This window comes from Protopterus annectens, chromosome 8.part0, assembly GCF_019279795.1.
Source record: "Protopterus annectens isolate FY-2018-M chromosome 8.part0, PAN1.0, whole genome shotgun sequence".
In the NCBI taxonomy this organism is placed as follows: domain Eukaryota; kingdom Metazoa; phylum Chordata; order Ceratodontiformes; family Protopteridae; genus Protopterus; species Protopterus annectens.
The window spans coordinates 1,628,370,568-1,628,384,948 of NC_056741.1; the positions used below are offsets into that span (position 1 = coordinate 1,628,370,568).

Sequence of the window (14,381 nt, forward strand, 5' to 3'; positions counted from 1 at the left end):
GAAATTCTGTAGTTGGCAATTCATTGGGGAGGCAAAAAGATCTATGTCGGGGCTCCCCCATTTTTGTGTTATCATGCTGAATACTTGTGGATTTAATTTCCACTCGTGAGGATCCATGAGGGTAGAAAGGGATAGATAAGTACCAGCTAAGAAAAGGGGATGGAGGGAGGGTAACCTGGACTGCAGTCGTCTGCCAGAGTGTTTTTCTTTCCTGGCAGGAATTGTGCTTGCAGATGAACTTGACAGGTTAGAGCTGTGTTCCACAAAGTCATGGCTTGCCTGCAGAGGGAATAAGAATGAGTGTCCCCTTGCTTGTTTATGTACCACATAACTGTGGTGTTGTCTGTCTTTAGTAATAGTTGTCCTGGATGCAGAAGGTCCTTGAAAGCTGTTAGGGCATTTTGTACAGCTAGCATCTCTTTTTGATTGATGTGAAGATGCATTTGGTCTGCGGCCCACTTGCCCTGAATACATTTTCCTGCCATGTGTGCTCCCCAGGCGTAATCCGAAGCATCTGTTGTTAGTGTCTGCCTGGCTGTGGGTAGAGTGAAAGGCTGTCCCTTGTTGAGGTGACATGCCTGTGCCCACCATCGAAACTCCTGTTGTAGGCAGGGAATAAGTGGAATTACTGCTTCCAAACTGTGACAGTGTTGAGTCCAAACACTTTTTAGGTACCATTGTAATTTCCTCATATGCAGTCTGGCATATGGTATTAGTAGTATGCAGGATGCCATGAACCCCAAGGCCTGCAGAATTTTTCTTGCAGGGATTTGGGTTTTTGTTGCCATCAACTGAAAGTACTGAGACAGTTGCCTTTGCTTGTCTGGCGTGAGATAAGCCATCTGGACCGTTGTATTTAAGCTGGCACCCAGGAATATTATCTCTTGTGAGGGCACTAGTTTTGACTTCTTTTCGTTTACTGTATACCCTAGGCAAATTAGCAATCTTTTTACAAATGCCAGATGCTTTAGAAGAATGTCCTTGCTCTCTGCTTGAATAAGGCAGTCGTCCAAGTATGGGTATATTTGAATTCCTTTTTGTCTGCAAAATGCAATTACTGGTGCCAGGCATTTTGTGAAGACCCTGGGTGCAGTAGATAAGCCAAAGGGCAGTGCAGAGAATTGGTAATGCATTGAACCAGCTATGAATCTGAGGTATCTTCTGCAATTTTTGCAGGTATGCCTCTTTGAGGTCCAAAGTAACAAGCCAAGTCTTCTTGCCCAGCATGGGAAGAAGTTGCTGAAGAGTCAACATTTTGAATTTCGGAACATCCAGGTAAGTATTTAGAGTAGAATGGTCCAGTATGGGTCTCCAGGCTTTAACCTTTCTGGGGACCAGGAAAAGTCTTGAGTAAAATCCTTGTCCTTGTTCCTGTTGTACTTTTTGAATAGCTCTCATGTCCATGAGGGCTGTAATTTGTTTTTGTGTCTCTGTCCATTGATTTGATGGCAGGTCTGGCATTCCTTTTAGCCTTGGTAGAGTGTGAAAGTGGAACCTGTAACCTTGAGACACAATATTCAGAACCCATTTGTCTTGGGTGATTGTATGCCAAATTTGTGAAAAAAGTGCTACTTTTCCCCCTAAGGGAGCTTCCAAAAGGTAAGTGCTTGGCATTTAAAGGGGGGAAGTCATTGAGACTGTTTCCTATAAGGTTGTGACTTGTCTTCCCCTCCTTTTGGGGTTGAAGCACCCCACTGTCGTGGTATGTAAGAGCCTTGGGGCTGAGATTTGCCTCTTGGGCGTCTGTATCTGCCTCGTTGTGGTCTGTCTGACACTGGAAAGGACCAATTTTTGGAGGGCCAATTTCTACTAAATCGAGGTGGCTGTACCTGTAAGAAATCCTTCACTGTTTGCATAGATTTTGCCTTATCATCCATTTTCTTTAATACCTCTTCTGCCTTAACACCAAATAAAATATCCTGCTGTAAAGGAGCACCCAATAATTTTGCCTTAACATGATCAGGTAAAAATAGAAGTTATGTTCTTACCATAACGTTCCATGTTAGTTGTCTTCTTCTCGCCTTCTTCTTGCTGGATGGGTTCGGAGCCGACCTCGGCTCCGACTCGGCCACTCTAAAAGCTCGAGAGTTGGTTCCACCGGCTCGAGGCTCCCCTTATATCCCACAATGCTAGGCGAGAGTTACCTCAGATCTCGTTTGTAAGCTAACCCCAGCTTATAAAAGTAAAAGAATAACTCTAAACAGAGTCCACCTCTAACAACAGGAAGAAGGGTGACCTACATCCTGAACCGGGAAATATGCACAATAGCATATGCCTAAGAAAGAGGTGGTAGAAAGAGAGGTCACAATCACAACTCCTCTAGGTCTGTCCAGGCCCGGGGGAAGGAGGGTGGGACGCAAGAAGAAGGCGAGAAGAAGACAACTAACATGGAACGTTATGGTAAGAACATAACTTCTATATGTTAAGTTGTCTATCTCGCCTTCATTCTTGCTGGATGGGACCGTCCTAGCACCTTGTCCCGGGTGGCCTAACGGAACAGACTCCTGAGAACAGTGGAACCAAAATTAGCTCTATGCCTAGAAGCTAAATCCAACTTATAATGAGAAATAAAAGTGTGAGGAGTAGCCCAAGTAGCCGCTGCACAAATGGTGTCAATAGGCAGTCTGTCTTGGAAGGCTAAAGAAGTAGCCAAAGCTCTGGTGGAATGGGCTTTAGGTTTATTAGGCAATTTTGGTGTCTAATTTCATATACAAGGGAAATCAAAGATGTTAGCCATCTGGATAATGATACCTTTGAAACTGAAAGTCCCTTTCTGCTTTCCGCATAGGAAACAAACAGCTGATCAGATTTTCTGAATTGTTTTGTTCTATCCAAGTAGTACCTCAATTGACGATGAACATCCAGGCAGTGTAATTTTTGTTCAGACCTATTGGAATATTCTGGAAAAAAGACAGGGAGGTCAATGCTTTGGTTTAGATTTGACATCGAGACCACCTTAGGCAAAAAGGACGGGTTAGTTCGTAAGGATACTCTGTCCTTATGAAACAATAGATAAGGAGGTCGACAGCTGAGTGCTTGAAGCTCTGAAACTCTTCTAGCTGAAGTAATAGCTACCAGAAAGAGTCTTCCATGATAGCAATTTTAAAGAACAGGAGACTGCAGGTTCGAAAGGGGGAAGAATCAAAGAAGCAAGTACTAAATTTAGGTCCCAAGGAGAAGGAAGATTTCTTATAGGAGGTCTGAGAAGAAAAACTCCTTTCAAAAAGGCTTTGCAAAGCTTGTGGGACATTAAGGTAGATTCAGAAATACCCACATGAAAGTTAGAAATAGCTGCCAATTGAACTTTAAGAGTAGAGGGAGATGAACCTGCATGGAAGAGTTCAGCTAGAAAATCAAGGACTATTTGGATGGAAGCAGTGAAAGGATCTATGTCCTTTTCTTGAGCCCAATATGTGAAGCGTTTCCACTTACTCAAATAAATCTTCCGAGTGGAAGATTTATGGGAAGCTATCAAAATATCTCGAACAGAGTGAGATAACTGAGGAAGCCTGGCTAAGGTTGGAACTGGAGGAACCAAGCAGTGAGGTTCAGAGAGGGGAGGGAGCGATGAAGCTGACCCGACTGATGGATCAAAAGATCTGGAACTAGGTCCAGATTCCACGGTCGCTCCAAAAGAAATTGATGTAGAAAGGGGAACCATACCTGTCGAGGCCAGTAAGGAGCAATGAGGATCAATGAGGCCTTCTGAGCGATAGCTTTCTGTATCACTTGAGAGATTAGTGGGAAGGGAGGAAATGCATACAGAAGTCCCTGGGGCCAAACTTGGACTAGAGCGTCTCTGCTGGGTTGGCCTGGTAAAGGGAATAGAGTGAAATATTCTCTGCACTTGCTGTTTTGGGGAGTAGCAAAAAGATCGCAGCAAGGCTGACCCCACTTGAGGAAAATTTCTCTCACCACAGAGTCTTTCAGAGACCACTCGTGAGGCATGAGGATTGCTCTGCTCAACTTGTCCGCAATTTGATTGGACTTCCGGGGATGTGCGTTGCTATCAGAAACCGCTGAGAAGAAATCGCCCATTGCCACAGTCTGAGTGCTTCTCGACACAGGGGGTATGACCTGGTTCCGCCTTGTTTGTTGATGTACCACACTACAGACATATTGTCTGTCTGGATTGCAATCGTTCCCAAGGGAAGAGAGTCTTGAAGGGCTTGCAACACTAAAAGCACTGCTCTCATCTCCAGAACATTTATGTGCAAGTGGCATTCGTTTGGTTGCCATGTGCCCTGGACCGTCCTGCCCTGATAATGCCCCCCCACCCGATCAGGGAGGCATCCGTTGTCAGAGTAGCAACCGGAGGGTGGAACAAAGGGTCTTCCCAACAAGAGCTGAGGGAAGACATCCACCACATGAGATGATTTTTAAAAACTTGCGTGATCATAATGGTGTGAGACATTGGAAGTTCCTGGTATGACCATTGAGTAAAGAGCATCCATTGAAGGATCCGCATATGGAATCTGGCTAATGGAAGCAGGGTATGGCGTCGCCATAATTCCCAACACTTTCAGAACTAATCTGGCTTTGATTCTGTTGTTGTTGAAAAGGAGTGAGACCAGTTTGTGAATGTCTGTTATTCTCTGATGTGTTAGTCTCGCAGACATGTCTACTGTGTCTAGATTTGCGCCTATGAAAGTAATAGTGCGACAAGGCGACAAAACAGACTTTTCGCAATTTATTGAAATGCCTAACTTTTGACAAATGCGAAAAGTGTAATCCCTGGCCATCAGAAGGAGATGCTTGGTGGGAGCTGTGAGGAGCCAGTCGTCCAAATATGGAAACACCTGGAATCCTTGTCGTCTCAGGTGAGAAGCTACCACTGCCATGCATTTGGTAAACACCCGGGGGGCAGTGGTGAGACCAAAGGGCAGGGCCCTGAACTGAAAATGACTGGTTCCCAGCCTGAAGCGGAGGAATCTTCTGGAGCGTCTGTTCATTTTTATGTGATAGTACGCATCCTGAAGGTCTATAGAGCACATCCAGTTTCCTTTGCCCAAAAGGGGAAGGATGGATTGCAGCGTGACCATCCGAAATCTTGTTTTCTTGACTGATCTGTTCAAGATACTGAGATCCAAAATTGGTCTCCAGTCCCCTGTTTTCTTTGGAACTAAAAAGAACCTTGAGTAGATTCCGGATCCTTGCTGGTCTGCTGGAACTGGCTGAATTGCTCTTTTTGTAAGCAGTTTTGAAATCTCCAAAACCGCTAGATCCCTTTGAGCGGGTGGAACATCTGGAAGGGATTTTTTTGATTGATTTGGAATGCGAAGAAAGGGGATAGAATAGCCTTCGGAAATGATGGACTGTACCCATTTGTCTTGAGTCAGGGATAGCCAGGCTTCTGGGTACAGTGACAATCTTCCCCCGACTGCCTCCGAAGATGGGCAGTCGGGCAACACCTCAGGGATGCTGAAAAGGCTTGTCAGGAAGGCTTCCCGATTGCCCTGGTTCTATGGACCCCCTGCCCCTAGGGCGGCGTCTACCATTGTTATTCCGCCTCTGCCTCTGGCGGGAACGACTCTGTCGCCAGGCGAAGTCCCTTGAGATTGTTTACGGAACCACATCTTTCCACCTTTCTGGCCTTTGGGGTAAGGCCTAGAAGGAGTAGAAAACGGACTCCGACGGCAGAAAGGGTCTTGCCATCAGATTCGCACCTAGTCAAGGTTTCTTTCACTTGGGGACCAAAGAGAGATGATCCATCAAACGGGGAGTTAGTGAAAGACGCCTTGAAGGGGTCCATGAATTACATAGCCGCATCCAGGCATGCCTACGTAAGGCCACACCTGTCCCTGCGGCTCTACTCGCTCCATCAGCCGTAAGAGAAGGCATGGAGGAGTTGGTTATGGAGTTAAGGGTAGCCAGCTGCGATTCATCTTATCTTGAAAACCCGCAGCTGTAGGGTCCTTTAACATTTCACTCGCTTCCTTGATCAAGTCCCTTTGAAGACGAGTAAAGTGGCATAGGTAGTTCAGCGAACGCATGGTAAATGTCGCTGACGAGAACATCCGCTTCCGTACCTGTCCATGGACCTAGATTCCTTGTTAGGTGGATGGACAGGTACTGAAGGATCAGCTAGCTCCTTCTTAGTGGCAGCAGCTACCACCATAGCATCCACAGAAACTCCTTTTGTTAAGAACTGTTTGTCTGCTGGTGCCGTTATGAACTTGGAGGGCCTCCTGGGAGTGGGGTCCACTGAATCAGGAGCCGCCCATGCCTTCTTAGCAACCACCTGCATGAGGGGGTCAAGGGGAGACACCCAGGAGGTGGAAGGGCGAGAGCCAAACGCCTCAAGGTACACAGATTCATCCTCCGAAGGGTTGAGGGCTGGCCAATTTCCCTCTGTTTCAGGATCTCTAGTATGTCTGCAAATGAGACATCTTCAGAAGGGGAACGGGGAACCCTCAGAATCATCCAAATCTGTGTCAGACGTGATGGACTCAGGTGAATCAATGTGTTTCCTCTTACACTTCCTCTTCCGAGGGGCTCTTCTGCCAAATCAGGAGAGGCCTCGAAGAGGATGAAATCCCACAGGGGTTCCTGAGGAGCTGGCTCTCTGCGGTCCGGGATGAGGGAGTGAGTCGACTTGACCTGAGGCACCGTGAGGGAGGGGCGGACGGAGCCGACTGTGGAGTAGAGCCAGGCTCTAACACACTCCGCATGACCTCGAATGCACCCCTGTCAGGCAAAGCCAGAGGTCCCCGCCCGAGAAGCTAAAACTCCCTCGGCACCGACAGTGATGGCTCGAGGCCGATGTCGGAGCCGAACTCACCAGCGCCAAGCACCGAGAGGAGAGGGGTCGGACAAGGGTCCGATGCCACTCACCCCCTCGGAGCCGACGAGGGAAGCCCGGCGCGGAGATTCTGCCAAGGAAGAAATCGGAGCCGGCACGGAGCCGAAGACAAATGTATCGGCTCCGACGCTATCACAGTCTCGGTTCCGACGCGACACGGCTCCAAGCTCAAGAGAGTCGAAGGAGGAATATATTGATGGACCGGGGCAGGCATCGACTGATGAGTCGGGCTCTGAAGCATCTGGGCCAGTGCCTCGGACTTAAGAAGTCGACTCACTACCCTCTGAAGGTCATGATCCGACAGCCTCGATGACCTAGAGGAGTGAGATCTTTGGCTCCGTTCAGACAGCAGGGGAGATCCTGGAGCCGAATGAACGGAGCCAAGAGATGGTGACCTGGACCTCTTCCTAGTTGTCGGCTCGAAGGTCTGGTCGGAGCCGACACGGAACTTAATACCTCGGCTCCAGCCGGAGCAGGAACCACAGAAACTGTGGACTGAGACTCATCGGCTCCAGCCGGAGCCGATGTAGGCAGAGGTTTAGAAACCTTAGGTCTCGGCTCAGTTGTCGGAGCCGAAGACCTAGATGCCTTAGAGGGCTTCCCTGTAGAAACAGAAAGGGAATCCTCTGGCTTGAGTAAGCCCCTTAAAATCAATTTATTTTTCTTTCCTGCAGGACCCTGGGGCTGAAGCCATGGCACACAGCACAGGAGTCCTGCAGGTGCAAAGGTCCCAGACAGTAGACACAAGAAGTGTGAGCGCCTGTCAGAGACATTTTCTGACAGCACGCATCACACTTCTTGAATCCGGAGACCTTTGCTTCTTTAGACATAACTACAGGTGTAATCACACACACAGTCACAAACACACTAATTACACCCTGTCTAATTAAAATATATAATAAACCACTAACTAGGTTTTAAGAGAAAAATAACACACACTCTCCACTAGGGAAGGAAAAGAGGCCTGAAGGCCCAAGGGAAGAACTTAAAGTTCTTGAGGGAAAAAAAAACAGGAATTTTAAAGAAAGGGGATAAGAATTTCTCTAAACTAAGGGAAATACGTAAAATATTAAAATTAAAGGGGTTTTAATAGACTAAGTACACTAGAAAGTCACTTACCAAGAACCGGTAGAAAACCAACACCTCGATAGCTGTAGCGGCAAACGAGATCTGAGGTAACTCTCGCCTAGCATTGTGGGATATAAGGGGAGCCTCGAGCCGGTGGAACCAACTCTCGAGCTTTTAGAGTGGCCGAGTCGGAGCAGAGGTCGGCTCCGAACCCATCCAGCAAGAATGAAGGCGAGATAGACAACTTAACATCTTGTTCTTTTAATCAAGCATGCCTTCGTATCACAGATCCTGTAACTGCTGCTCTATAAGAAGCCTCTAATGAATCAAAACCACATTGCAGAGTATGTTTTCCCACAGCTGCATACAATAAATCCTGCATTTCCTTATAGTCAGGATGTTCTGAACTTGCTTGCATTTTCTGTTTTAACAAAGACATTAAATATTGTTGGCAGTTAAGCATGTGAAATTGGCAATTTAAGGCCCTCACTGCTAAAGTTGCAGAAGTGTAAACTTTCTTCCCCGATCTGTCTAATGCTCTAGAAGCCCTGTCAGAGGGAACTGGATTTTTAGCTGTGGAAGCCTTTACCCCTTTGGGACCCTGGGAAATAGTTTTTGGGTCAGCAACAGGGTTTTTATAAAGAAATTTGTGAGAGTCAGGGACTCTGTAGTACCTGTCTGGCTTGACTGGAGCAGGGGGCAAAGAATCAGGATTTAAACTTTATTCAGAGAACACATCATCCACAATATCTAACACTGGCGGAATAGCAAGGGGTCTGTGCTGAGGCAATAAAAGGAAGTCTCTGAGCCTTTTCTTAGATTCTGAGTAATCCTGGCCCTCCCAATGGAAATGCTCCCTCATGGTATGTAAAGTTTCCCCAAAAGAGTAATCCTAAGGAGGAGAGGCTGAAGGAATTGATTCTTCAGCATCAGAGTCCTCATAGGGGGGTAAAGAGTATCCCTGGTCTGAAGAGGAATCAGAAGAAATGGAAACCTGGTCAGAGGAATCATAGTCCTTATCCTGCCTAGGCCTTTTATCTGGAGGGGGATGGGAACCCCTGATCAGAGTAATTAAGTCTTCGGCCATTTTAAGCATCTGTTTTTTAGGCATGGAGGCCTGTCCAGGTGAATGCTGGACATGCTTCTTTGTCTTTAATGGAGTTTTAGACTTGGCTGTAGATTTTATGGTAAGTTGTGAAGGTCTGAAAACACCCTCAGAAGCCGATGCCTGCTCAGCGGCTCCGGACCCATCTGAGGGGTTAGTTTCCGTACGCCCAGTACCTTGAGTTTCCAGACGCCTAGACATCTCCAAGTGGGAATCGGAGGCGGCCTGTGGCTCTAAGGTAGCGGGTGTCAGGGGCTGCGAAAGCACCTCACTGAGAACCGGTGACTGGCCTAGAAAAGGCTTCATCGTCAGTTTTGGGCCTCGGATGCCTGTCCTTATCCTTGTCTTTGCGTTTTTTGTGTATTCCAGTCGTCGGCTGTTCAGACGGCATGGTATAATTGAACCTTCGGCCAAAGTAATGGCGAGCAAAATCAAACAGACGTTTAATAGTGCGTTTGTTAAATCAAGCACAAAACCGACAACTAGTGACGTCGTGGTCTGAGCCTAGGCATGGAATACAGTAAGAATGAAAATCCTTATGAGGTATTTCCTTCCCACAAGAAATACAATTATTAACTTTTACTGACATTGGTCTGAGGCAAGAAAAAGTTTCCCCAATGGGGTACCTAGCTTTACTGAAGACTTCGGTTCTGAAATTCAAACTGAAAATCTCAGGAGTCGGCCGACCGGCACTTGCGAACTGCTTTTGCTTCGGGCACCGCGCGGCAAGAAAGACTGGAGAAAATGGCATCAGCTGCATCTATATACCCCTGGCGCACTAACGTCAGGGAAGAAGTGACAGCAACCGACGCCAGACCAAGACTTTGGAACTCTGGCCGACTCCGGGACCGCATGACGGCAGGATAACCCAAGTGTAATGACTGCAGCAGTGAAACACGATGAATATCAAGGCAATCAAGCACCTCCAAACAAAACAAACACAGTAAATCTCTTTCAAAAAACAGTTGTGTCATCACTATTTACTGTATCTGTAAAATATGCATTTTCCAAAACAGAAACAAAATACTAATATAAAATGATCTGACTATACACAACACTACAAAAAGCATATGCATTATGTAACAAAACAATGTTAAAAACATAAAGCCACTTAGCCAAACAAACATACTTCACCAACCATCATTTGAAGGTATTCAAGACCTGGTAATAAGCCACTGAGATAAACAAAGTCTCACCTTCATTCTTAACTAAAATGCATCCTCTATGAAAGGATCACTATTCCAAACATGTAAAAAATATGCTTAGTCTCTGTAACACATTTTGTCACCATCCACTTGACCACTTCACCATCCACTTGACACAGATTCTGTAAAGTGCAGGAACTGAAACAATAGGTTGCGTAGGGGAGTTTGGGCAGAACTGGGTAAACCACAGGTAAAGTGCAAATGCAGAACATTAGCAGTGCAAAAATGAAACTTACACACTTACCATAACAATAAATCTGGATTAGTAGTTCTGTAACATTCACAGGACTTAACCTCACTGACAAAACAGTCCCAAGCTAGAAAGCCACTCCTCTTTACCCACAAAGTTATGTTATCAAGGACCCATTCCAGATCACGGTAGTCCACACAGAGAGGCTCAGAGGTACAAGCAAAAACAAACTCCAAAAAACAATGAAAGCCATAGGGACCTATCAGGCTTAAGGTAGGACAGGATAGAGAGGGCTTGGTAAGGAGAATGGAAATACAAGTTAAGTGTTTAATGCTAGATCTGTGTTAGCAGTTTCAACTCTATCACATGTAAGACCAACATCAGATGCTTGAGTGGGGTCGGCCCATAAAAATTTCCAATGCTACTAAAGCCCAACCTCCTTACTCATACACCACCACACACAGGGGCCCTCTCTTCTCCAGATCTCTGAACTCCAGAAGGCAAGTCTTCATAGCAGCAATTAAAAAAAAGCATCCAGACGACCATCGACACAGATCTAGAATTATGGAAAGTATGGAAAGTATATAACTTTCACACTGGACATTGGAAATTCAAATCCATCGCCTGTAGAAAATGGTCTCAAATTAAACCTATTGGCCGTCTCATTACAATACTCTTGATGATGGCAGCTCCAAAAGCCACTCGATCTGAAATTAATGTCCAATTTATAGTGTCCTGCAAAGGTGTTCTGTCATGTCCAGTAAGCAGCTGTGCAGATCTCATCCATCAATGCCTTTTGTGAAAACAAAATGAGTTAACCACAGGTCTTTTGGTATGAGTATTAGTAGTCTGTGATAATGGTCTTCCATGCTTTTGATAACAAAAACTAATGCAATGACATAACCAGGAGAAGAGAGTCATTTTGGAATATTTCTGACAAAGCCTTCTGTAGAAAAAGAAGACAAACATGAGAAATCAAACAGTGTAACAAATACTCATTTTTACTGGAACAATTCAGGAGAAAAATGGCGGGCAGTGGATTCATTACATTGCACTTTCTGGTGACCTTGGGAGTGAAGTAAGTGTCTTGCTAAGTAAGGATACTTTATTCCAGTGAAAAACAAAACATTGTGGGTGAGCTCATAAGACGTGAACCTCTGAAACCTTTTGTGCTGTGGTAACGGCTACTACATAAAGTATCTCACATGGAAAACCTTGCAAGTAAGCTGAGGAACCTGATTCAAAGGGGGATAGGGTAAGATTTTTCCAGCACAAAATAAAAGGCCAAGAAGGGTTACTGGAGACTTACAGGTTCAGAAGTTCTTACTAGGGTACTGATCTATTAGGATCTTTACAAGCAAAGCCTTGGATTCCCATGTTTTGTCACAGCTTTATTAATATGACAACAGGGAAATACTGCCACTGAGAGAAGCTTTACATAAGAACTTCTGAGTAAACTTCAAACTTTAAGTACTAAAAAACAGATTCAAAATTGAAAACAGTTTCCAGCAAAATGCATGTGTTCCCCTCATAGTCAATCTCCATCCTTCATATTCAACAGTGCCAAGGGCCTAAAGGAGAAATCATTTGAACATCAGACACACAAACACTACAGTTAAAAATAACTCACCCTATGTGACATTCTGAAAGTACTGTCCAAGGCAGCAGCACAATGTAAATCATTACAGGGATCAAAGATGCCTGGGACAAAGTAAGGAAAGGACAGCAAGAGTACTGGTCTATCAGCTATGTGGAGGCTGCCTGCAACACCTGGACAGATTCTAATCTTGGCTGTTTTCAGTCATTATTTTTATCAACCTAGGGAAAGCTTCAGGTCTGTTCCCAACAACCACATTCTTTTACTGAAAAAGAAAACACTAAGAATAATAACAGAAGCCAGTACAGATTGAAAATGCATCTGAGAAATGCCAAAAGCAAACCAGCAGACCCTCTGCTCTAAATGCATCTCTGTTTTCTATTGGTTTTGCACTTTTTTAAATATACCATTATTTTTAGTGGGTTATATACCTTCCAAGTGTTTATTTTCTTTCTCCCGTTGCTTTATTTCATCTTTTTCTTTTCTGAGAACATCTGCGGAAACCAAACCAGCCTTTCCTCCAGAAAGCATATGTCTTCCCTTAAAACAAAAGCAGAAACACCTATTATTCCAGTCTTTAAAAGGGCTTCATTTTCAAAACATGTTTGTCTACAGATTACATTCACTGACAAACAGTTCCAAGCTTTGCACAGCCACAGTGAAGGACAGTGATCACTAATTAATGGAAGTTGTTATTAACTAAAACTCTCCAAACACGCAAAGTATGTAGCAATGTTCTACACAGAAAAACTAGAATTTCATACATTGCATAAATTAAAGTATATTTTAAAGAAAATGCATCTCATTTTTACAACTATAACTGGGTTTCTTAATAATATCTGAGAAACGGCAGAAGCAAGCTCTTTATAAACACACACATTCTAGTAACTTTCCTATATTTACTGTAAAAACTGCAACTGTAACAAATGAGCCTAAAATTCTATTGAACACTTTAACGGATTCACCTGACAAGTCTCTTCCTTCATACAATAAAAATACATGAATTTTCTGACATACTGCCATTTTCCACAGAATACAGCAACCCTAAGGCCAACGATGCCAGTCCCATACACTCAGAAGCTTAACGTGGTTTCTTTTTTCAAACTTTCTACTCACAAAATGAAACGAGAATAGACAAGAGTTCAATCAAGTTAGCAGCAACTACCCTCTAATTCAAAACTATAAAAAGGTTATGTACTTACCATAACTTGGCATCTGTGTTATCCTATGTCACTATTCATCAATCTTGGGTCTTGGATCCGACATCAGATCCAAGCCGGCACTTTACAGACAGCTTCAAGGCTCGAGCTCCTCTCACTCCCATGATCCCTTGCTGCCCTCTGACTCCTAAGACCGAGTTTGCCCTGCGCTAGAAAGCAGCCAAGGAAGACCGTGACCACCAATTAGGACACCTCCACATCCTCTAGATCCCATAGGACGGAGGACAGAAGGAGGGATAGTGATGAATAGTGACACAGGATAACACAAATGCCAAGTTATGGTAAGTACATAACTCTTTTTCTGATGTTATCCATGTCACTACTCCTCACTCTTGGGTCAAAGTCACCAGCTACCCTAAATCCTGGGTGGCCTCATGTAAGGACATGCCGAAGAGCTGCGGAGCCAAAGGAAGAACTGTTCCTGGATATAATGTCAAGTTTGCGGCTGCTAACAAAAGAGCGTGGAGAAGACCAAGTGGCTGCAGCACAAATGTCATCCATGGAGTGGTGGCGAAGAAAGACAGCTGTCGTAGCCTTGGACTGAGTGGAAAGAGCTCTAATTGGCTGTAGTAAGGATAAACCTTTGGATGAATAAACACATGAAATGCACAAAGAAATCCAAAGAGACAGTTACTTTGGACACTGCCTGACCTTTTCTTTTAAATAGAAAATGCCACAAACATCTGGTCAGACTTGCGGAAATTCTTTGTCCTGTCTAGGTAAAAATGCAGCTGTCTATACACATCCAGCATATGCAAGAGATGTTCCCCTTTGTTAGCAAAGTTGGGGAAGAAGACTGGTAACTGGAGTGACTGGTTCACATTCGTTTCTGTAGCGACCTTAGGCATGAATGATATATTAGTCCTAAGGGCCACCCTATCTTTATGAAAAAAAAACATAAAAGGCAGTTTAATATTAAGAGCCTGCTACTTCAAACTTTTGGTTGAAGTTATGGCTACTAAAAAGGCAGTCTTCCATGACAAGAATTTAATATCATATGTGGCAGCAGGCTCAAAGGGGCCCTGTGTGAGAGACTGCAACAAAAAGGGAAGATCCAATGGGGGCAGAAGGGTCCTTAACAGGGGGCCTAAGTAGAAAAACTCCCTTTAAAAAAGCTTTGCACAAGCACTCCAGGCATAATCTGATGTGTCTGTGGTGAGGGTCTGGGCGGCATAGGGTTGTGAGAAGGGGAGT

At 44.8% G+C, this 14,381-nt stretch overlaps 1 protein-coding gene across 1 annotated transcript in view; it reads right to left on the reverse strand.

The window, feature by feature from the left end:
* LOC122809565 (BUD13 homolog) overlaps positions 1-14,381 on the reverse strand; it is a 506,706-nt gene that overhangs the window by 131,079 nt on the left and 361,246 nt on the right. The window contains exon 7 of the mRNA XM_044081156.1: positions 12,399-12,507. Coding sequence (XP_043937091.1) covers positions 12,399-12,507 — 109 coding nt within the window. The remainder of the gene's footprint in view (positions 1-12,398; positions 12,508-14,381) is intronic.